At 40.7% G+C, this 21,591-nt stretch overlaps 5 protein-coding genes across 5 annotated transcripts; 2 read left to right on the top strand and 3 right to left on the bottom strand.

Moving 5' to 3' along the window:
* LOC109728967 (NAC domain-containing protein 78-like) lies at nt 1,964-6,282 on the top strand. Its single transcript, XM_020259539.1, has 5 exons — nt 1,964-2,633; nt 3,145-3,342; nt 4,363-5,136; nt 5,222-5,354; nt 5,596-6,282. Exons 1-5 carry the CDS (start codon nt 2,160-2,162, stop codon nt 6,036-6,038), a joined length of 2,022 nt encoding a protein of 673 aa, XP_020115128.1. The 5' UTR covers nt 1,964-2,159; the 3' UTR covers nt 6,039-6,282.
* On the bottom strand, nt 6,728-10,403 carry LOC109728968 (malate dehydrogenase [NADP], chloroplastic). Its single transcript, XM_020259540.1, has 14 exons — nt 10,164-10,403; nt 9,957-10,053; nt 9,615-9,701; nt 9,277-9,361; nt 8,941-9,122; nt 8,763-8,833; nt 8,555-8,645; nt 8,378-8,452; nt 8,162-8,263; nt 7,916-8,038; nt 7,520-7,588; nt 7,368-7,436; nt 7,236-7,289; nt 6,728-7,149 (listed from the first exon to the last, which is right to left on the bottom strand). The coding sequence occupies exons 1-14, from the start codon at nt 10,322-10,324 to the stop codon at nt 7,096-7,098; spliced, it is 1,320 nt and encodes a 439-aa protein (XP_020115129.1). The 5' UTR covers nt 10,325-10,403; the 3' UTR covers nt 6,728-7,095.
* On the bottom strand, nt 10,785-15,258 carry LOC109703647 (expansin-A16-like). The gene is made up of 5 exons (XM_020224349.1): nt 15,171-15,258; nt 14,970-15,057; nt 11,877-12,145; nt 11,468-11,786; nt 10,785-11,367 (listed from the first exon to the last, which is right to left on the bottom strand). The coding sequence occupies exons 2-5, from the start codon at nt 15,014-15,016 to the stop codon at nt 11,058-11,060; spliced, it is 945 nt and encodes a 314-aa protein (XP_020079938.1). The 5' UTR covers nt 15,017-15,057; nt 15,171-15,258; the 3' UTR covers nt 10,785-11,057.
* On the top strand, nt 13,015-15,721 carry LOC109703645 (4-coumarate--CoA ligase-like 5). Its single transcript, XM_020224347.1, has 4 exons — nt 13,015-14,613; nt 14,972-15,039; nt 15,142-15,244; nt 15,550-15,721. The coding sequence occupies exons 1-4, from the start codon at nt 13,210-13,212 to the stop codon at nt 15,673-15,675; spliced, it is 1,701 nt and encodes a 566-aa protein (XP_020079936.1). The 5' UTR covers nt 13,015-13,209; the 3' UTR covers nt 15,676-15,721.
* Nucleotides 15,323-20,817, bottom strand: LOC109703646 (acyl-CoA-binding domain-containing protein 4-like). The gene is made up of 15 exons (XM_020224348.1): nt 20,596-20,817; nt 19,888-20,012; nt 19,557-19,634; nt 19,365-19,484; nt 19,172-19,238; nt 18,935-18,996; nt 18,604-18,743; nt 18,372-18,498; nt 17,947-18,061; nt 17,747-17,835; nt 17,252-17,335; nt 16,827-17,150; nt 16,692-16,751; nt 16,397-16,583; nt 15,323-15,721 (listed from the first exon to the last, which is right to left on the bottom strand). The coding sequence occupies exons 2-14, from the start codon at nt 20,002-20,004 to the stop codon at nt 16,407-16,409; spliced, it is 1,560 nt and encodes a 519-aa protein (XP_020079937.1). The 5' UTR covers nt 20,005-20,012; nt 20,596-20,817; the 3' UTR covers nt 15,323-15,721; nt 16,397-16,406.

Raw genomic sequence — 21,591 nt, 5'->3', positions numbered from 1 at the left:
TCCTATGAACATAGATTTTTTGCCCTTTTTTGTTATTACACAGCTTTCACGGGAAAGTTCCTAACGACCAAACCGTGCGGATGCTACTATAGAGGTCAACTACCATTAATACAATTTTTGTAGTTCTTTCTCAAAAAAATCAATTTTTGTAGTTGATAATATAAAAAATTTTAATTAACTTATACGTGTAAGATGGATAACCACATAACTTATAACTTATCTATATGGGCGGGTTTGGTTCGCGCTATTTTTTAAAAATTTCTAGTAATCTAATGAGAATAAAAAAATATGACGGTGTTTGGCTAAATGCACTAAGTAATCTAGTCGATAATATTGGATTCATTTGGAAATATGATTCACCCCAAAGTACTAATCTCATTTCCTTAAGGGATGATGGGTATCCTCATATTAATTAATTGGGATAATCATAATATATCTAATCTCTTTCTTTCTTTTTACCTGCCGGCTAATTAATATTATTTTTCTTTACACTCTAACCTTATATCTCTCTCTAAACTTATTTTTCTCTCTAAAATTTCAACTCTCTCACTCTCTCTAATTTCGACTATATTTTTCTTTCTATTTTTTTAATTATGCTCTCTCTCTCTCTAACTGATACTCTAGCTCTCTCTATTTTTTCTAAAAAGATGTTGAAATTTTTGATAACATTATCTAAAATTAATTAAATAAATTAATTAATAGTATGACTATAGGTAATCAAAAATATTATTCTGTATTAGCAAATATAATATGAGCCTACTTGCAGTGCGTTTGGAAGCACGAAAGTTCACCTGTTCTCATAAAAAAATTTTATACTATATATAAAAATAAGATTAATATATTTGATCTATAATTTTAATATTATATATTAAGTTTTAATGAGATTTTTATTTTTAATCATTAATTTTATGTCATCTTGATTACTAAATAAATAATATTAAAAAATTTGTAAAATTTATGTAATAAATACTTAAAATATTTTAAATTAAACTGTACGATTCAAAAATCCATCGTTAAAAATAATTATATGTATACAATTATACAAACTCCCCAAAGTAGTAGTTGTTGCCAAACCAAACACTTTTTTATTTATTGCTTGTTACTTTTTATAAACCATTCTCAATACTCTTCGGAGAGTTACGCATGCGGACACGTGCAGTACATCAATAGACCACGAGTTTTGACGCTATTTATTTATTTTTATGCGGTAGAGGTTTAACGGAGACCGATTGAACGGTGGATTATCTCCCCGCACGGCTCCAAGAGCGTGGTAGACGATCTAAACACTCGCACGGTAGTTACTATGCGACTGTCAGATCCACCTTTGATGTCAAAATCTAAAATGCATCCGAACCGTCCATGTGTGGACCAATGAAGACGCTCTATCTTAGGACATCGGACGGTGGATATATCAGTCGCATAGAAAGTTTCCTCAAACCTCGTACAGTAAAGGAACTGGTAAAGTGGTAAGGGAAATTTTTGACTAGAATTTAATTAATTTAGTATTGAAAATGTACCGAGACCCCTTAATTATTGGAAACTGTGAGATGGTCCTTCCCGACTCTATTATTCGAGGGGGTTTTCACTTTTCAGTCGAAAATTAACAGTTATTAATTGTTAATTTATTTTTTTAGCAAATCTAATAATTTTAATTTAATCTAATTAATTTTAGTTTTCTAAGCTAAAAATTGTACTAAATTTGATGATATTAGTATCAGTTATTGATTATTTTATTTTTATTTTGCTAAAACATAATTAAATAATATTAAAGATATTTAATTAAATAAGTTGATTAGAATCAGACACAATTGAAAAATCTAACATTAATGAGATATTAGTACAAAATGTAAAATTAAGGGGAGCGTTTGAAAATTCCCTGTAGTTGAATGGTGTCCGTCCAATTTTCGCTTAAAAAATAAAAATTAGAAAATAATAAATAAATAAATAAATAAGCGCAGCGTCTTCTCTCTCTCCTCGTATTCTTCGTCTCTCTCCTCCTCTTCTAAAGCGAAACCCTCGTCCCCTTCTCCGCCACCAAATCGAAAAATGGACCCTAAATCCAACAATTAGGGTTCTCGATCCTCTTGATCAAACCTAGCTCCCTATCTCCAAAATTTCGTCTCTGATTCCCCTTGGAACGACGCCTCTCGAAACCCTGAATGAACACCCGGGGCCCCTCGTCATCCTCGACTCCGCCGCCTCCCTCGGCGCTCCTTGCGCCCGGGTTCCGGTTCCACCCCACGGATGAGGAGCTCGTGAGCTACTACCTTAGGAGGAAGATCCTGGGGCGGCCCCTCCGCGTCGACGCGATCGCCGAGGTCGACCTGTACAAGTGCGAGCCATGGGACCTGCCCACGAGGTCGCGGATCCGGAGCCGCGACGTGGAGTGGTACTTCTTCAGCCCCCTTGATCGCAAGCACGCGAACAAGGCGCGCACGAACCGGGCCACGCCGCAGGGGTATTGGAAGACCACCGGGAAGGACCGCGAGGTTCGCCGTGGATCCCGCGTCGTCGGCATGAAGAAAACCCTAGTTTTCCACGCAGGTCGAGCGCCGCGCGGCGAGAGAACTAATTGGGTTATGCATGAGTACCGCATCGAGGGCGAGGAGCTCGCTCAAGCAGGGATTTCTCAGGTATAGGATCTAGTAATTTCAAAAGGAGGTGTTTTGCTTATCATGAGTTTATGGATTTGGTCGATAGAGCTATTAGTTCTGTGTAGGGATTCTCTGACCTGATTGTAACTGACATACTTTTTACACGTGTGAATTTCAATCCTTGAGACTCTGAAATCAAAATCTGAATCGTCGAATGTGATCTACAAAACCTAAATAGGCAAAAATTATAAGTTTCTGAAACCTATTTGCTGAGATCAAGTAGTACTAAGTCAACTGTCCATAACTATCAAGTAAGGGCATTGTTTGATGTGTCATAAATAGCTTTGCAAATTTATGATCGGGCGCAGGCTGTTTTTATGCTTTAGATAAAATTCGATGGTTTTCATTTTGATTTGTAGGTCCTTATGATTAATTTTAGCTTTCATGCAAAGAGTGAGTAACTAAAGTATTGTAAGTTGATTTTGAGTTTCGTTTCTTGTTATTACTCATACAGTCATACTAATAATCATTTGGGTTTGTGTGTTTTTAGGATTCGTACGTCGTATGCAGGATCTTTCAGAAGAGCGGGTCAGGCCCACAGAATGGGGCTCAGTATGGGGCACCATTTGTTGAGGAGGAGTGGGACGAAGAGGTAGATGGTCTTCCTCTTATGGTGGAAAATGGTGGTGAAGATGAGTTTAATGATGCTGGGGAGAATGAATTCCTTCAGATGAATGACTTTGCAGAGGTTAGGCCCTTGATACTGAAACTCTTCAACATTGTTTTTCTTTTTTTGTTGTCTTTCGCTCCTAAGTCGTATTATCTTATTTTAGCTGATCCTTTTTTGCCAGCTCCTTGCATTTCTTTCTCTCAGTGCCTATTTGGTGCTGGAGCTTCTGTCGAAATGCTGTTTCAAAAGAGCTGTTCGAGAAGATATTACAACTTTTTCATAATAATCCTTGCAACAGCTTCATGCTAAAGCCAGAAGGAGAAGCTCCGATATGGAGCTTCTGTTTTTGGGAACGAGAAGCTGGTTTAGGCCCCTAATCCAGCCAGAAGCTCTAAGATTTTATTTTCCATTTGCTTGGCCTCTGCTTATGTGGTAGAGGAGCTGTTGCAGAAGCTGGGCTAAAGGGCACTTTAGTCTTGTAATATTCAGGTATAGGATGTTCTATTATCAGGAAAATAATCAGCTGACAATTTTTGGTGTTTATCTTTATCCAATATCTTTATTTTTTCCCATTACACATGTGATTGGAATGACTCATTCCATTTTTTAGAACATAAATAGAGTGAAAAATGGCTAAAAACTTTGACGTATTTTGCAGTTGGAATTTTATTAAGGATAAAAGATGATGAACTGTTATCTTATTTTGTAAGAGAAGGCTAAAACTGTTTAGAATATCCCTTGAAATATTTTAGGAGAGTGGTAGCTGCACGCAAAGCGGTTCTTGCATTGCCAGGATTATTATAATGTGTCTAGCTTTTAGCAAATTTCTTAGTGTTTCCTCATGTATATCTCCATTACTTGCTTTGTGGGCTAGTACGGCTATTTTTATTACTTCAAGGCAATCATAAATGATGCCACTATGCTTTCCCGTAGATGTCTTCAATATGTGTATCTTGATTTTGAGAGTTTACACATTTTTCAGCTGCAATCTTTATTACCTTCATTTATATCTTTTATATTTGAATGAACTAAATATTTGAGTTGTGTTTGTCTTTGACAAAACTGTTTATTTATACTAATAATGCGTATTACTTTCAGAACCAGAAGCTGGACAGTCAACACGAGATTACTCCTCTCTCAGCCCCTGGTCTTAATGTACTGGATAATACTGAACACCCTGAAGATCCTGAGATTTCATTGGACGAGATTTTGAAAGACTCGAGCTTCATTAATGACATTACTGCGTATTTTGATGAACCTAGAGATACAAGCGGCCCAGCACTCAATAGCCAATTGGAAGGGAATGCTGCTAACACACATTGGTCCCATAGTCCTTCTAGCCAGAATAATGGTTACGTTGAATTAAACGATTTTAGTGATTATGGAAATATGGACTACTTTGCAAGTGATGACTCGGTTGCCTGGCCTTTACGGTCAGACATCAATAATCAGAAGCCTGTGAGCGGAGAAGATGGCAGAAGCGATTTGCAAGAACCATTCAATGTTGAGGAGTTCTTTGACACCACTGACGGCATTTCTTATCAGAATAACTACTCTCTGCAGCCAAGTGTTATGCTGAATAATCCGCCTCTGGCTAGTGAGAGTTATTCTCGTGAACCGACTGACTACAACACCATGTTTTACGATACACCTAGTGACAATCTAGCAATGGAAAAGAATGACTTATTCCAACTGAATGAACTTCCTAATTCACCCACTGCTGGTTCATCTGGGATTGATATGCTAGAGGATCTAGCAGCATTCTTTGATGCGGCAGATGATAATTGGAATCTTGATATCCTGGATTTTGTACAAAAGCCGGAATATGTTGTTGGTCCTCATGTTGCAGAAGGTTCTAGCATGACTCAAGAGGTATGCTTTATTTGTCTGGCCAAGAAGCTATTTGTTGAGCTTGATCGAATGAACTGAGTTCACAGCATGTGTTTCTTTATTACAGGTCGAAGGTGATGATGGTACTAATAGTGATTCAAAGCCAAAGGCTCTACAATCATATGTTATACCCGGCGTTCCTATGCTACCGCAGGCTGATAAATTGACCAGAGAAAATAAGGATCTTAATGTTGCTTCAGGTACAGTTTTTGTTTGTAGTTGCTCCTTACGAAAATATTGATTTCCTTGCTATGTGTATGATTAAGTTTATAAAATAAGGATCTTAATGTTGCTTCAGGTACAGTTTTTGTTTGTAGTTGCTACTATGAAAATATTGATTTCCCTGCTATGTGTATGATTAAGTTTATAATTGTAGCAAGGCTGTACATGGTGGTATTTTGTATTTCAAGTAAAACTTTCTTTTCAATTTCTACGGTGCAGATATTCAAAAGAACGAATTAAGTAATAAATCTATTGGAAAACGTCTCGCGAGCATGTTGGGCTCAATCCCAGCACCCCCCGCGTTTGCTGAGGAATTCCCTACTGCACCAGGGAAGTCTATTGGACCTATCTCCGTGGACCACTCAGCTAGCTCCGTTCATATCTCTGCTGGCGTAATCGAAGTGAACGAATTAACATTGGCCCGCGCCGCAGAGAACTGGTCGCTGGAGAAGAGCGAAGATGGTTGTTTCCTCCTCTCCTGCTTCATGTCTTGTTCCACATCTAGAAAATCATTATGCTTTGATCCAAGAACAAAGATGCACAGTGGCGCCATATGGACGGTGCTCCGTGGTGGCTTCTGCTTTTTCCTTCTCTCGGCCGTGATTCTCTCGGTCAGCTGTGCTGTAGGAATGTGCATGTATAATAAGCCAGGTGAGCTTTAAATCTATAATAATAGGGTGACTTGGAAACCTATGTGTAGCTTACTACATCTGCATCATTTGAACTCTGTAATGAATGGTGCTACCGTATTTTCTAGTAGCATTTTGCAACTAGGGCCAGGAGTTTATGGGCTTACCTCTGTCCTATTTTGAGAAATTTGGCTATTTTGGATTGAAACTTAATGGAAATTATTATATGCCAAGAGATGTGGTACAGAATTATCTTATGCTGTTCATATTTTTCGAATGGATGACTATTGTGATGTATATATGTCTCTTCAGTTCCACATATAAGTTCCCAGATAATCAAAGACTCGAGTCTATTTTCGCTTTCTTTTTCTATGTTGATCTTCTTCTCATTCCAGGAGTTCTTTCCAAGAATTGAATCCCAGGGGGGAGGATAATTTTCTTTTTCTTTTTTGTTCTTTCACTTTCTCCAATTATTTCTGTCCTTCCAAACTGAGCATCGAATCGTCTGCCGTGTCAAGCCTGGATGCCCATCAAAACGGGAAAAACTTGGTCCTTTGATTTAGATATCCACAAGAATTTGTGGAGCGTGTTGTGAGAAAGTCTTCAATTTGTCAAACCTTGTAGCCAATTCATATTTGAGTATCGCCGCAGGTCCTTATAATATTATTTTTATATATTGTTATATATAAGAGTGTGCGTATATGAGCCAATCAAAGCCTATATGAGCCGATCAAAGCCTCTGCATTACGGGGACAAACGCATTAAATACTTATATACTATCACATTTCGTATTAAAGCCTGTTTGGCAATTTTGCCAATTGCCCAGTTCATTGACGCCTTAACAAGCTCCAAAAGCAAATCGAGGCCCAGAAGCCTCATTTGTAATTAAAAATGATAAAAGGAAAGGTCACATAGGGAAGAAACGTGACAACGATCCGATTATCGCACAAAATCTGCATCATCGAAGCACCAAAGCCTTTTATTGTACAACACGAAGTAGAGCATAATAAGAGGCAGCAGCTTCTCTAGATGAGTGATCTGTTCTTCTGACCTTATATTGCTGCCGCTAAATGTTCTATTCGCCATATTCTTACTGTTCTCCAGGAAGCATGGTGTCCTCAGGAAGATCACAGTAAGCATTACCCTGTTAAAATGACGATAGCATAAACTATTTTGCGTATCTATGGAATAGATAATTTTGAACAATTTAAGATGTATGATACTACATACCTCTCCGGTGAGATGAGCAACGCATCTTTTCTCAGCAAGCAACTCAGCTTCGCTCTGTAACAATTGAAACATAAAATTGATGCACGGACTTTCACACAAATTATCGACTAGAATATTTGAATTGAATTCTACCTTCTTTATGCGTCCTCTGAGGTAATCATCAATCACGACGTCCTTAACAAGCTCATAATCACCGTTTCCCTGATAAAAACGATATGCTATTTCTTGGTGCAAAGCTGAAAGAAGTATCAGGAATTTAAAAGAAGAGGAAAGAAAAGAGTTACGTCTGATCTGCACGGCATGCTGAACACGATATCTTCCGCTATGCCATAAGGGTTTCCGTTGGTATAAACCTGTCATTTTTCTCTGGAGTCAGCATTTTACAGAATATAATAATAGCAATTGGTGACACTAAGAAACGATATCACACATTAACATAGGTTCTACATATGTTAAGAGTAATTATCTTTCCTGGAGTGGCATTCACTGCTTGGTAGGAAAGTAAATGAAGAACTTAGCATTTTAAAGGTAATCTCTTTTAGAGGTGGAATGACTTTTGTGATTTATATATAAAATTTGACAAATGCTCATGCAAGACAGAAGACAGAAGCTGGTATTCTAATTAGAACAACTTGAAAATTAAAACTACCTACAAGAAGATCTGTCTGTCATGAATTTACCCCTGAGGAGAACCAATCGCCTTCTGGAGTGGGAATAATCAGGGACCGTATGGCATCAACAACAGAAACAGCGGTAGATGCAGCTGAAGATCTGCCCCACTTCTGAATAAGCACTCCTCCGCGCTGTATGTTGAAAATCATTTTACATTGTAAAAAAGATAAAGGACTTCTATTGTGCTTCCACAGGCAAAAACATGACCAAAAAAAATTAGTATGCCTTGTAGTGATAATGTGGTATGCATGTACCTTTTGAACATTTTCAGTGAAGTCTTTCTCTAACCACTTGGTATCTTTGATAACTTCTTTAACAGGAATGCCATTGATTTTGGCATTTAAAAAATCAGGAACCTGTTTGAGTTAAAAAGCAGCACTTGCCTTCAACATGTATGTTGATCAATACAAAGAGACTTCCATCTAGAACAAAACAGAAATGTAAATTTAGCAGTTTAGTATTAGCGCAACCTGCGTTGTTGAGTGGTTCCCCCAGATTGTCACGTTCGATACTCTATCATAAAATACACCTGCTTTGAGGGCTAGCTGCGAAAATTCACACATGAAATAAGACCACTTATCACCCCTATTAGTATGTCCGCAAAACAGCAGAACCTAATCATAATGAAAAAGAAGGATAGAAACTACCTGGCATTTGGCTCTATTTTCGTCCAGCCTCGTTAAGGCATGAAAATTCTTTGCAGGTATATTTGGTGCATTCTTCAAACAAATCAATGCACTGCATAAAATATTCGTTGTGAATTGGCAAAGGCAATATTTAACTAAGACACGACAACAAAATGCCCTAAAAGAGTTAAAATTCATGGAATTATAAGTTTTTCTATACAGTTCATACTTTGTGTTGCATGGGTTCCCCACAACTATAACTTTGACGTTACGGGAGGCCACAGCATTGAGTGCTTTTCCCTGAAATTTCGGCTCATATTAGAAAATAAAATTTAGAATAAAAATAAAGATCATGCGTTAAATTTCTACTTATATAAATAAGCAGATGTGTTATTTCGAGAAAGCACCTGTTCAGCGAAAATTTGCCCATTAATATCTAATAAGCCGGCTCGCTCCATTCCAGGACCTCGTGGCTTTGCCCCTATTAGAAGTGCCCATTCGACGTCTTGAAACACCTCGTATGGATTGATGCCTATGCTTACCTCCCTCAACAAAGGGTAAAGAGAGTCCTCCAACTCCATAGCCACCCCTGAATTTGTAATTTGAAAAGAAGGTTAGAAAAATCATGCAAGAAAATCCCTCCAGAATTGCTGCGCGATCCTGCGTGGTTAATGAATTACATGACTAACAACTAACTTCCTCTCCTAATAGTAGCTTAATTTCATAAAGAAAAGAACACATACCTTCAAGAGCTTGAAATGATCTTTCAGAGCCCAACAACTTCAAGGTTATTGGTTGATCCGGTCCGAAAACCTCACCAGAAGCAAGCTACAGGAATAAAAGGGAAGATCAAACATTCTTCGATCAAGTTTTTCCCTTTCACAAGTAAAATTGTGAAATGAAACTCAATTTTGAGACTGCCCAAACCGTTCGTCTTTGCACGGGATGATGTATATTAACATAGAGAGGATATATTTTTACATATCGATCAGAATGCTACGGAAGCTAAAATGTATAGCAAAAAAATAGTGAACTAGATGGCATCAACAATGAAAAGAACGTTTTATAAAGTATTCCTTACTTTGAAAAGTAGATGATTAGATATCATTCCAGCTGCACCAGATACTGCAATGTTAATTAAACTCTTCCATGACTTTGTTTTCTCATCCTACACCAAATCAGAAGCAACTATATCAGCATACAGAACTACATAATATCTCGATCCCGGATTGTTTAACCACCAACACCATGAAGCATTGACAAAAACCTAACTTCGAGGAATTTTACTGAGAGTAAAGCTACAACTTCTCATTAAAAGATTAGATATCATCTTTTGAGTTAACTACGAATTAAAATTAATGGCGATTAAACGTTTTTTCCTTCATCCAAAAGAAGTAAAAAACCACAAAGATTAGGGCTTTACCGCTTTAAGATCGTACGTGGTGCAAAAAACCCCAAAGCACTCTCTTTTGCTCGCCGCGCCGGTGGGAACTGCAGGGGAAACAAGGGTTTGCACTTGGCTGCGACCCACCACCACAAAATCAAACTAAATTAGAGTTAAATAGCGAGATATTAGGCACAAATTAGCCGTTAAAGGCAAGAACATGATTAAAAAAAGAACCTTCCTTACTTGGGAGCTACGGAGCAGCGGATTGTGGGCGCCGGGCGAGGTGGGAGCGCGGCGGAGCGGCAACGCGAGGTGCGAGCGCGGAGAGGGTTCGAGGGTTTGGAGGAGAGGTCGGAGTGTAGGGTTTTAGCGTAGGAGGAGGGGGAGATCTCGGCCACGGCCATGGAGGAAGCGGAGGAGGCGAGGAAGAGAGGGAGAGGGGAGTGGAGTGAGAGCGAAGGGAGAGGGAGAGGGGGAAGGAGAGGGGAGTTGGTTTTGGCTTCGGATTGGGACTATATATATGTGTTGGTGTAAGGACGCGAAGGAGGACACGTGGCGCAACAGGATGATCCAAACCTCATTGGTTGGAGCGACGGAGGGGTAGCTTATTTTCGTGGTCCCGGTCTATAGACCCGACATGGAAGCAGAGACTCGGAGTATCTCACTACTAATAAGAGATTTGTTTTACAAAAGAAAATTTAATTTGGTATATATTGCATATTGAGAATGCTTAATTTGGGTGCCTTAAAAACTAAATATAGTTGATAATTAAGCTAGATTGCAAATATCAGATATGTGCTGGATTTCAACTATAAAATGTTTACTCACTGGCACTGCTACAAATTATTTGTTATGTGAAACTAACTCACTAGCTACAATTTGAAGTGTGAAATTCCTTGCATGATATATGCATCCCATAAGGGTAAGTAAGATAGGGGATTCACACGCGCACACAATTAAGCACAGGAAGGGACACGATTGCATACAAATTAATTGAGTGAAACAACATCACCCAAGTTACAAAACAAATTAACCTATGAAATGCTAAATTTTGAGGATTTTACAGTAATTCCTAGTTGCTGAGATCGAGTGCGAGTGCGAGTGCGACAATCTGCAGGCAAAGTTGGAAACTGCTAGCTAGTATCTGAAATTCTTGCCCTGGTAGGTTTGTCCGAACTGCCAATCCCGCGGCGTGACGTGCCAGGAGGTGGACTTCCGATGATCGCCGGTGATAACTCGAAACGAAAGAGACTGTCCCGTCAAGTCCTCGGAGGTTTGCCAGTACTGGCCCCAGTTTCTCGTCATCGCCGTCCACCCTAGCTTGTTTCCCTTTACGAGCACCGCGTGCACGTCCCCGGCCCCGGCCACGTTCCACACCAGGATCAGGTTGAAGTAGCGGTTCCCTTTCATCGTGAATCTTATCCCACCTTCCTTTCTGCACGGCACCCTGAAACACCATACGCGCGCGCATATTTTTGAAGAAATATTTACATGTACATGTATATGTATAACTCATACATTCCAGTTTCCATGGACATTTTTGTTACCTGCGATAGGTGACGGGGACGATTCCAGCCTTGTACTCGGCGATCTGGAGGAACGCGGGCATGGCAAGGTCGAAGTGGGTGCGAGGGGGGTTGCACCAGCCGCCGTTGTCGCTCGGGAGGTAGTAGTTCGGGGGACAGTGGTTGGTCCCCGTCACGACGATCGAAGGTTGCCCGGGCTTGCACCACTGCTGGTCGTCGACGCACTTGATCTCGAAGCACGCACCGCATGTCTCGGCGTTGTTAAACAGCGCCGCGCTCAGCGCCGCCGTCTGCAGCCCGTAGCCCTGGCTCACCGTGTCCTCATACCCGCATGCTCCTCCTGTACATATATATTTTCTAGCTACGCTGTAAGACGCAGAGTGATTGCTATGCAATTCATTAGAAAGAAATTAAGCTCATGTTATGTTACCTCTTGTTTCGGAGCCATCAGAGCCTCCATAGAAGGTGGCATGAGCAAAGTTCCACGGACCGGCCATGAACTTGCCGTGATTGTGTTTGACGGGAAAATGAGGCAAAACTTGGCCGCGGGGATGAATCCCGCGTGCATTAACAATGCCTTGCGCCTCGCCGAATCCAGAACCAAGCACAAAGAGCACAAGCATCGACAACAAGGGAAGTAAGGAATACGAGAGCACGGCCATCGTGGAGGAGGAGGAGGAGGAGGAGAAGAAATAATTGCTGTTAATGTAGCAAATGAGCCTCTGTTAAACCATGCATCCATGTTGTGGATCTATTTATGTGTTGTCCATGCAATGGTAATTTGTTTAAGTGTTTGCTATGTTTAGAGTACGTGTTGCTTTTGCTATTCACAGTAATAAGTTTCATGAAATGAGGGGCTTGGAGGGATTGGTGGCCATGGGGGCTTTAGGGAGGAAGCCGTTCTCTTTTGCATGAAACGACAATTCCTACGCGGTTTGGCTTTTTAGAAGCGTTAGCTCTAATCAAAATTCGGCACAAATCAAAGGAAAACACGAAGTTTTAGATTGATGAACGGTCCAGATCAAGATCAAGCTCTCCGCTTAAGGAGCGCTCCTGCAATTAAGCATAGCATTATGGCAACAACAATTTTGGAGTCACGTCGCCACCCCTCTTTACAATCTCAGGCCTCAGAGGCTTAATCCCAAACTTGGGTTTTCTACTCGAGCCTAAAAGTGAATCTACAGCCACTAACTTCTGGAGACCGGGAAACAATCAAGTTCCAAATATTTTTCTTAAAATGTTGAAATTCACCGCTTAAATAATAATTTCGTCGCAATCTACTTTTGAACCTTTAGTTTTAGCTAATCGGAGATGTTTTTAGTTCCGTGATTACGCATGATCAAAATTTTGAGCGAAATGATTAACTGGTCAAGTCATGTGTCAGCTAGGCAAGCAAATTCTTCTCACGAACTTTTGATCATCAATCTAGCTCGGAGAAAGGCTGCACTAGCAAAGATAAGACTGCCAAGCCATCTCGATGGACAGAATATGCTGCAGGCCATGCAACTTATGCAGCGAATTTACCTGCTAGTCTACTTAAAAAAACACGAAGCACGCGATGGTGTGAGGCATCGCACGCACGGGGCGGCCCTTCAATTAAACATCTTAGCGACTACCCGCCAACCTACTAACGACAAATCTCTATATCCGACAACTTGCCAAACGGACTCTCCAAAGCCATCCCCGACCCTGCCAACTCCGCCCCCGCCCATTTTAAAACTTCGTTAAAACCCCCGCCTCATCTCCTGCCCTTCTCGCAGACAATGGCTTCCATCGAATCCTTCGAAGAAGAATCCAATCCGGTCTACGACGCCGACTACGACCCCCGGAGCGGCTTCTGCCGCCGCTCCAGCATCTACCGCTCCCTCCACCGACTCGGCCCCCGCCACCGGATCCCCGCTGACCTTGCCCTCGATGCCGCCACCTTCGTCCTCTCCCTCTTCCCCTCTCCCGGCATCGCTGACGATAAGCCTGCCTTCATCGACTCTGTCACCGGACGCTGTCTCACCTTCTCTCATGTCCGCTGCTCTGCCCTCTCCCTCGCTGCCGCCCTCCACCATGGCCTCGGTCTCCGCCGTGGCGACGTCGTCCTTGTTCTATCTCCCAACTCAGTGCTTTATCCTGCCATCATCCTCGGCGTCCTTGCTGCTGGCGCGGTCATCACCACCGCCAATCCCCTCAACACCGCCGCCGAGGTCGCTCGCCAGGCCCGTGACTCCGGCGCCGTGTTTGCCATCGTGGCACCGGAGGAGGCCCACAAGGCCGCCGCTGCTGACATCCCCATCCTCCTCACCACCCGCTCCCCAGACTCCGACGGGCCCCTCTCGGCGGAGGAGCTTATGGAGGATGGCGACCCAATGGCAGCCCCGCATCCAGAGACTGCCCAATCCGATGTGGCGGCAGTGCTCTACTCGTCGGGGACGACAGGACCGAGCAAAGGGGTGGTGCTGACGCACGGCAACCTCATCGCGATCACTGCCATGGTGCGATGGGTGGCGGAGGCAAGCGTGCCGGCGAGGGACAGTGTTGATGTGTACCTGGGATTCGTCCCGATGTCCCACATATATGGCCTGGCATTCTTTGCGCTAGGGCTGCCAGCGGCAGGGGCGACCACTGTAGTGATGCCGCGGTTCGAGCTTGGGGCAGCGATGGCAGCGGTGGCAGCACACGGGGTGACCAACATCCCTGCAGTGCCGCCTGTGGTGTCGGCAATAGCCCGATACAGTGGCAGTGGATCAGGGTACGACATGTCGGGGCTGAGGAGGGTGGGGACGGGTGCAGCGGCACTGGGTGCGGCAGCGGGGAGGGAGTTCCGGAGGAAGTTTCCTTGGGTGGAGTTGAGGGAGGGGTACGGGCTGACGGAGAGCGGCGGGGCTGCTACATTTGCAGTGGCAGCGAAAGCAGGAGCGGTGGGGAGGCTGCTGCCGGGGATGGAAGCAAAGGTGGTAGGGCCTGCGGCAGAGGAGCTGGGACCTGGGATGAGGGGGGAGCTGTGGCTGAGGGGGCCCACCGTGATGAAGGGATACCTGGGGAACGAGGAGGCCACGGCGGAGGCTCTGGTCGGAGACGGGTGGCTGAGGACGGGGGATCTGGTGTACGTCGACCAGGATGGGTACTTGTACGTCGTAGATCGGCTAAAGGAGCTCATCAAGCACAACGGTTACCAGGTGCGCACGACAAGTTTGTTGTTGTTTTACCAGCCTAGGGAAACGTCCCAAACTAGTCTCGGTACGTGAACATTTAGTTCCTCACCTTACACACACGCTGCTGATTAGTTCATGACCATTTAAAGAAGTGTAGGGACTAGCTTGCAGTAATTGAATTGTTTATAGGGACTATCAAAACATTTTACCTCCAAGAAAGTAGAGCTATTCGAGAAGCAATAGCGACTATTTCAATAAATCCTAAACTACTAGTTTTCTGCCACCACAAAATTTTAATCCACACGTGCAGTAAATATTCGACAAATAAGGAGGGTTTAGGCCGATAGATTTATTAATTGAGATCTTTTTGAGCTGCTTACAGGTTGCTCCTGCAGAGTTGGAAGCCCTGTTGCTCACACATACTCATATAGTTGACGCTGCAGTAGTCCCGTGAGTTTCTCCTCCTATCTTCGCAGCAGTATATAATCATCACAAAAGTAATCAACAAAAATAAACAGTAAATTTCTTCATTATTTGACGAAAAATATATAGGCTGGAAGATGAGGAAACAGGGCAAGTACCTATGGCTTATGTGGTCAAATCACCTCAAAGTGGACTTACAACCGATGGAGTCATTCAATTCATTGCTTCTCAGGTTCTTCTCCATTCTTGCACCAACTACTACTCACATTTTATTCTAGGAAAAAAGAAGCAACTAATTCGATGGTTGAGCTTTTTGAAGAAGAGAATAATTTTGAATACACAACAGTTTTTTCTCACAGTAGCCTATAAATCAGTATACAAAAATCTGTATGAACTGAGAATCATATTATTGCAGACAATGAATAAACACTTATTCTTTTCCTTATCCCTCAATTTGGTGTATATCTATAAATTGTTATAAATATATTTTGCCAATAACTAAATATCTTATCCATTGTGTTCTGGAATACGTATCAGGTGGCTCCCTATAAGAAGATCAGAAAGGTTGCCTTCATAGAAAGTATCCCAAGGTCAGCAGCCGGAAAGATATTAAGGAAGCAATTGGTGGCTCAAAACCAACAGGCCATCACTTCGAAATTGTAGCATCTTCCTTCTTCATACAAGTCCCTCCAGCAGCAGCAGTATGTGCCTGATGTTAAATATAATACTCAAGAGATAAATCATACCATTGTCCTATGGGTCAAAATGTCATGGAGTTAGTGCTTCAGTTGATAATTATACAGAAATCAGAGTATCATTGTCTTGCAAATGGATGTTAGGCTGGTATCCACTATGTCATCCCCATGACTGCTCAACTTTTATTTATTGCAAGAGATATAGGAATGGAAGAACAAATTACTTCCTGGCTTTAGTTCTTTACTCCTAGAATGTACTGGTCACAAGACCGTTCTATGTAATCAAGTGGACAAGAAAAATACATAATTTGATTGTTTAATTGCAGGAAACCCACTATAATACTTCAACTTTGCCCCCTGAGATTTTGAAACCTATATATTACCCTTTTAAAGTAGCAGGTTTCATTACTTTGCCTCCCTGTTACTGTTCCATTAGGTAAAATCTATCACTTTCCTCATATATTAATAGGGCAAAAGAAGGTTTCAGAATTTTATGGAGCTAATGTGAAAACAATTTTTTTGAGAGAACAAAGCGAAAGTCATGATAATTATTGAAGGAGTTTCCTGCATTGTGGCCCTCAATTTCAGAAAAATGCAGGGGAAACAGGGAACCAGATAATTAGAAGGTTTCAGCAGCATCAATGACCAAAAAAATAGCGCATGGGCAAAGTACAGAAATATTAACTTACTATCTAGTGTCTACTCTTCAAGGTTGTTTTCTGCTCCCGTCAGCCATTGCCAAATACCTCCAGACCTTTGCCTCTGAGCAACAGCTATTTCTTCTTCTACTTGAGATTTTTCACGCCGTAGGGCTTCAAGCTCCTGCTCGAGGGAACTAAGTGACTCCAACCTTTTCTTGGCTGGTGCAATTTGTGCCTGCACAAATTGAATACAAAAATTTAAAAATTAGCCTATAAAATTCAAGAGGCCCCAAATTAGCCAAACACCCCCCCCCCCACCCTGAAAAAGAACAGAGTCCAGAACCTCTAGTTTGGTACATCTTGCACTCTCAGCAGCCAGTTGCCCTCGCACTGATTGAAGTTCCTAGATCAATAGCAATACAAAAACAATCAGAAGCTTCAATAATCAACAAATATCTGTTCCAGGATGAATACTTACCTTTACCAATTCGTCATATGAATTGTTCATCTCTTCGAGATTGTACTTTAGTCTCAATTTTTCATCTCTTGCATCTTCAATTCTAGACACTAGAATCTTCTTTTCTGCATTTAGTGCATCAATTTTGATTTCAATGTTGAGAGTTTTCTCGAATTGAACTCCCCTCATATTTGATTCATCTGGATGCTTAATCTCAATGCTTTTGTCAGCAGCTGTATTTACAGCATACGCAGCAGTGACAGAAGCTGATACAGCAGCTGCAGCTGGTGATTGAAGAAGCCGAGGTTGCAATGAGTTTATTGGCTTTGGTTTCATGACAAAAAGCTGCAGGAAAATGTTTCATTATTATTGTGGTAGAAAACAGAACAAAACAAATTAAATATAGAGACACTATTTAGACAGTGCAATTTTTGTGCTATCCATACCTCATTGCTGTACTTCCCATTGTAACCACCAAAGGCCATCAAAATCTTTTCTCCATCTACGATAGTTGAGCAAAGGGCGAGGCCCTGTTAAACAACAAAAATCCATGAAGATACTTGAAATACGAATCAACATCAACCAACTTAAAGAACTGATGAAATAAAGTTACACAGATATCTATACTAAAAACAAGTTTACTTTTGATGCAATTTGTACTGTGGTGCTGATCATAACATGAATTGCTGCTTTTATAAAGTAAATTCTTTCGTCCAATTGAACAGTCGCATATGATTAGTTCAGAATAATAAATTTGAGCGAATGCACACATTTTCACTAGCAATATGTTCATAGAAGGAAGATTAATGAACTGAAATTAAGCTGAAAAAAAATGTAGATATTGGCATACTATATTTCTTCAATGTTTTCTTTTAGTGAACAAACAATTTATGTAACTACAAAGTTCACTCTTAATTAATTCAGAAGGCTACATTAGGAACCTCGCTAGCAAGTGGATGTCGTTCCATTACGCTCGTGGCCACTGACCACACAAACTTGGAGGTGTTCAAAACAACGGTCTCAATAGCACCTGTGAAAAGTTTCTTTTTGTTAGAATTTTACAAGATACTATAACCAACAGAAAAACTGAATAACAAACTCATCACTGCTACTAGTGAGACTGATTAGCAAACATAATTACCACTTCTGTTGTCTCCACCACCAACTATGTACCATTTCTCATCAATTATGGTGCTAGCATGACCACCCCTGGGAGTCACATATGCACCCTGACTTTCTAGTTGAGACCACTCCATCTGTAATGCAATTAAGTATTAATAAATAGGAAACAAACATTTCAAGAAAACAAAAAAGATAAAGGGAAAAAGAAAAGAGCTCCAACATTTGTAGAAGAGATTAAGCTCAACTTAAGAACTGAAAAGCCTAGAAACATCATTCTTCTATAAGATCTCACAAAATTGATTAGCTAGTTCTAAGTTCATGAAAGGTCTTGAACTTTGATATATCATATTTTGATTTACAATGCAAGCAGCCACAACCTGTTGCTTAGTAATCGCGTATATGGAATGACATAGAACAAAAGGATGAATACAAATTTCGACTTACAGTTTGCAAGTCAAGTATGTGCAGATCATTGAAACAAGTAGAATAAGATGAACCGCCAAATGTTAGAAGATATTGGTTCCCAAGCATTGCAGCTGTGTGATCAAATCTGGGTGCTGGAGCTGCTTTCCTGTGCAATTACTAGGAAATATGGAACTTAAGAGATCTTCCTGGAACTTAGAAACCTTCCCTAGCGTAACTGTTGCTAGAACAAGTTTTAACAACTAAACCTTACTTGGTTTCTGCTAAGTCCCAAGTCATGGTCTTCAAGTTCAGAATATTAAGGTCATTCAACAGCCTCCTACTGTTATCTTCTCCACCGAACATGATAAGCCTAGATCCAACCAATGTCACAGATTGCCCTCCTCGTGCTTTCTGGTTCACAAAAGGTAAATCAAATATTCAATGTTTCACAATATTTTGTGTTATGTCCCTTTTTTTTGCACTTGAATATTCACTTGATTTTGAATTGGCAACTCCTCCTCGTGCTTTCAAGTTTTCAGAGAGAAGTGAAAATTGATGTTCCGTGATTGATTAAATGTTGAGAAGCAGAGATTAGAAATTACCGGAACTTTTCCAGAGGTATCTACAGCAGACCAGCTGTTTGTTTCTAAATCGAGCAACCAAACTGCATTCCATGTAATTTAGTAGGAGATACATTACAAATTTACAATAGTAGCCTCGAACAATTTAAGACGCTATTTTTTGTAGCAAATGAAGAGACCATTGTCATCCACAAATTCTTTTTCGCAGTCAGCCTAAATAGATAGAAGTATATCGATGCATTACAGTTGGAAATAGACCTCTGACAGTATCTGATGATTCCTTGGAATGCCCAGCAACAACCACAAGCTTATTTTCCCATTTAACCTGTTCAATGTAACAATGCTGAGTTAACTAGGACAGGTGAACTCAGTGAATGTATTAACATCAACAACAAATAAAATGGCTGCAACTAATCAAGTGTTTGCGATTATTCAACAAAAAGAAACCCACCAAACTGTGCCCTGCAGATGCCGGAAAGGCTTGATCTGAGACAAAACTATCTGATTTAGTAGATTTTGTATCCATGTTTGCACTTATATTTGACCATTCCAAACTTCTGATATCAAAAACCTGCGAAAGTTGTCATGTCTAGTCATCTATAAAAAGAGACACTGTATTAAAGATTCAGTTAGTATATGTAACCTGAACGTCAGCTAGATAACGGCCATTGCGACTCCCTCCAATCACATAGAGCTTGTCCTCGACCACTTCAGCTGCATGCTATTGTATTTGAAAGAGAGAAAATGTTAGCATTGAATCGTACAGAATATTATATCCTGACACTAAAGTAGAAATGGAAGAGTAGAAAACCTAGCTTCTAGTGGACGTAGTAATATTAGCTGAAGAAGATCAAAGCAGGGAGCATTCTATTAAGTCACAGCATACAAAGGAAAAGGAACTATAAAAACCAAAAAACCAAGTAACACCACTATGATATGCACTACTGGCACACTCATGAAGGAAATACTCGTACCTTATAACGACCCGATGGGCGCACTCCAGAGGGATTGACTAAAACCCATTGATCATAAGAGACCATGGATAATAGCTCATTGATAGTAGAGCTCCCATTAACATCTTTGTCGCCCATACTGATCACTGAAAGAATACATAATTTCATGCATTGACATGTCAAACAGTAAGCACCATAGTAGTAATGTGATGGAAGATAGTTCATTACCAGAAACACGAACAAGTACAATCATTATCTTCGTAAAAAAAATATACATATATTCGTCCATCAAGGAACAAAACCAAGTGTTTCACAGGATGAAACACAACTATCATACTCAGAGCATGATTAACAGAGAAATGATAATGTTTAAGTACAAGTTTTACACATCATGTCAAAAAAAAAAAAAAAAAAAAAAAAAAAAAAACATGAACAAACAACAACTGACACAATTGCATAAGATTATGAACTTAAACAGGACTAAATCAATAAACTCATCATCACCACGCTTAAAGTAGTATATAATATAGAAACCACTTGAATCTAACACCGATCCTAGATCATAATCCATGGTGTCAAATGAAACAAACAGGAACAAGATAATCTCAACAAAACGTCTGAATCGTATCAAGCAAATTTAAGAGCTAGACACTTGATTTAGATCAAAATTTAGCAAGAGAAAGAGCTAGGAGACGACAATGGGATCGTGAAGAGAGCTCGGATCGTTACCTCACGGATCGATTAAACGATCGGGCGAGAAGGGATCGGGAGGATCGGGAGATCTCGATCTCGCGAGGTGACGAAGAAGAGGAGGAGCGATCCTCGTCGAGATAAATGGGGTTTCGTCCTCGGATCGCGCGTGGAAGTGGACTTCGGTGGAAGAGACGAGGTGGGGGAAGTGAGGTGCGAAGAACGACGAATGAGGAAGACTCGAAGACTTGTATTCAAGGAGCGTGTCTGGGGCGGTTCAAAACGGAAGTGGGACCGAAACATGGAAACCGTTTCTTCACCCGAAGAATGACTTCTTCCATGCGAGCGCCCGCATAGAATGGTATCGGGTTTGGGGTCGGGGGAGCGAGGGTGATTTGGGCTCGATCAGAACGAACCCGACCCGGATCCTCATGGGCCCGGAAAATATTCTCTCTAGCGTGAATTAGCTTTTATTGGGGCCGAACTAGTAAGGCATGTGTCATAAACCACCCGTGGGCCATAAAAGGTGACAATTTATTTTTAAAAATTTAAATTTTACTATTCAATCTTTCAATCTATTTAATTTTAGTCAGTAAACAGTACTTTAATTTTAAAATTTAAACTAATTATTTATTTTAATAAGTTTATATTGTGAAAATTGTAAAATATATATTAATTAAATCTGTAGAGATAAACTATGTCCTCCAAATTTAAAGTCCAAAAAATGTTGACCGACTCATATGAGATAAATTGAACGATTGGAGATTACAATTAAAATTTTGAAATGTTCAATAGTCAATTTAAGATGAGTCTTAGTTGAAGTAAATTTTGTACTTTTTTAACTTTTTAGGGAAAATTTTCTATAGAGCCCAAAGTCCTTGCGACTCTCTGACACCTCGAATCAAATGCCAGATCAAAATACCGAGTTGCACGAAGTCAACTAATGCAGCATGTGAGTTAATTTTCGATTTTTGATTTATATATTATATAATATTATTATTCAAAATTATTTTGTTTCATACTAATCACATTCTA

The sequence above is a fragment of the Ananas comosus genome, linkage group 25 (genome assembly GCF_001540865.1).
Source record: "Ananas comosus cultivar F153 linkage group 25, ASM154086v1, whole genome shotgun sequence".
In the NCBI taxonomy this organism is placed as follows: Eukaryota; Viridiplantae; Streptophyta; class Magnoliopsida; order Poales; family Bromeliaceae; genus Ananas; species Ananas comosus.
The sequence above is the reverse complement of the archived record's forward strand: the minus strand, read 5'-3'. Positions and strand labels throughout refer to the sequence as shown.

Bases quoted from the DNA above. Each gene is read 5' to 3' on its own strand.
- LOC109703646 (XM_020224348.1), bottom strand. From the start codon at position 20,004: ATGGGCGACAAAGATGTTAATGGGAGCTCTACTATCAATGAGCTATTA. The intron at 17,336-17,746 runs GTTCCTAATGTA...GTTGTTTAACAG, and splicing joins GACATCCACTTGCTAGCGAG to GGCCTCGCCCTTTGCTCAAC. The intron at 17,151-17,251 runs GTATGGATAGCA...ATTTTCCTGCAG, and splicing joins ATGGGAAGTACAGCAATGAG to CTTTTTGTCATGAAACCAAA.
- LOC109703645 (XM_020224347.1), top strand. From the start codon at position 13,210: ATGGCTTCCATCGAATCCTTCGAAGAAGAATCCAATCCGGTCTACGAC. The intron at 15,040-15,141 runs GTGAGTTTCTCC...AAAAATATATAG, and splicing joins GTTGACGCTGCAGTAGTCCC to GCTGGAAGATGAGGAAACAG. The intron at 15,245-15,549 runs GTTCTTCTCCAT...AATACGTATCAG, and splicing joins TTCAATTCATTGCTTCTCAG to GTGGCTCCCTATAAGAAGAT.
- LOC109728968 (XM_020259540.1), bottom strand. From the start codon at position 10,324: ATGGCCGTGGCCGAGATCTCCCCCTCCTCCTACGCTAAAACCCTACAC. The intron at 7,589-7,915 runs GTAAATTCATGA...GAAAAATGACAG, and splicing joins GCGATTGGTTCTCCTCAGGG to GTTTATACCAACGGAAACCC. The intron at 7,150-7,235 runs GTATGTAGTATC...TCATTTTAACAG, and splicing joins TTGCTCATCTCACCGGAGAG to GGTAATGCTTACTGTGATCT.
- LOC109728967 (XM_020259539.1), top strand. From the start codon at position 2,160: ATGAACACCCGGGGCCCCTCGTCATCCTCGACTCCGCCGCCTCCCTCG. The intron at 2,634-3,144 runs GTATAGGATCTA...GTGTGTTTTTAG, and splicing joins CTCAAGCAGGGATTTCTCAG to GATTCGTACGTCGTATGCAG. The intron at 5,355-5,595 runs GTACAGTTTTTG...TCTACGGTGCAG, and splicing joins GGATCTTAATGTTGCTTCAG to ATATTCAAAAGAACGAATTA.
- LOC109703647 (XM_020224349.1), bottom strand. From the start codon at position 15,016: ATGAGTATGTGTGAGCAACAGGGCTTCCAACTCTGCAGGAGCAACCT. The intron at 12,146-14,969 runs GTAAGCAGCTCA...CTACATTAACAG, and splicing joins CAACTCTGCAGGAGCAACCT to CAATTATTTCTTCTCCTCCT. The intron at 11,368-11,467 runs GTAACAAAAATG...ATGGTGTTTCAG, and splicing joins GTCCCCGTCACCTATCGCAG to GGTGCCGTGCAGAAAGGAAG.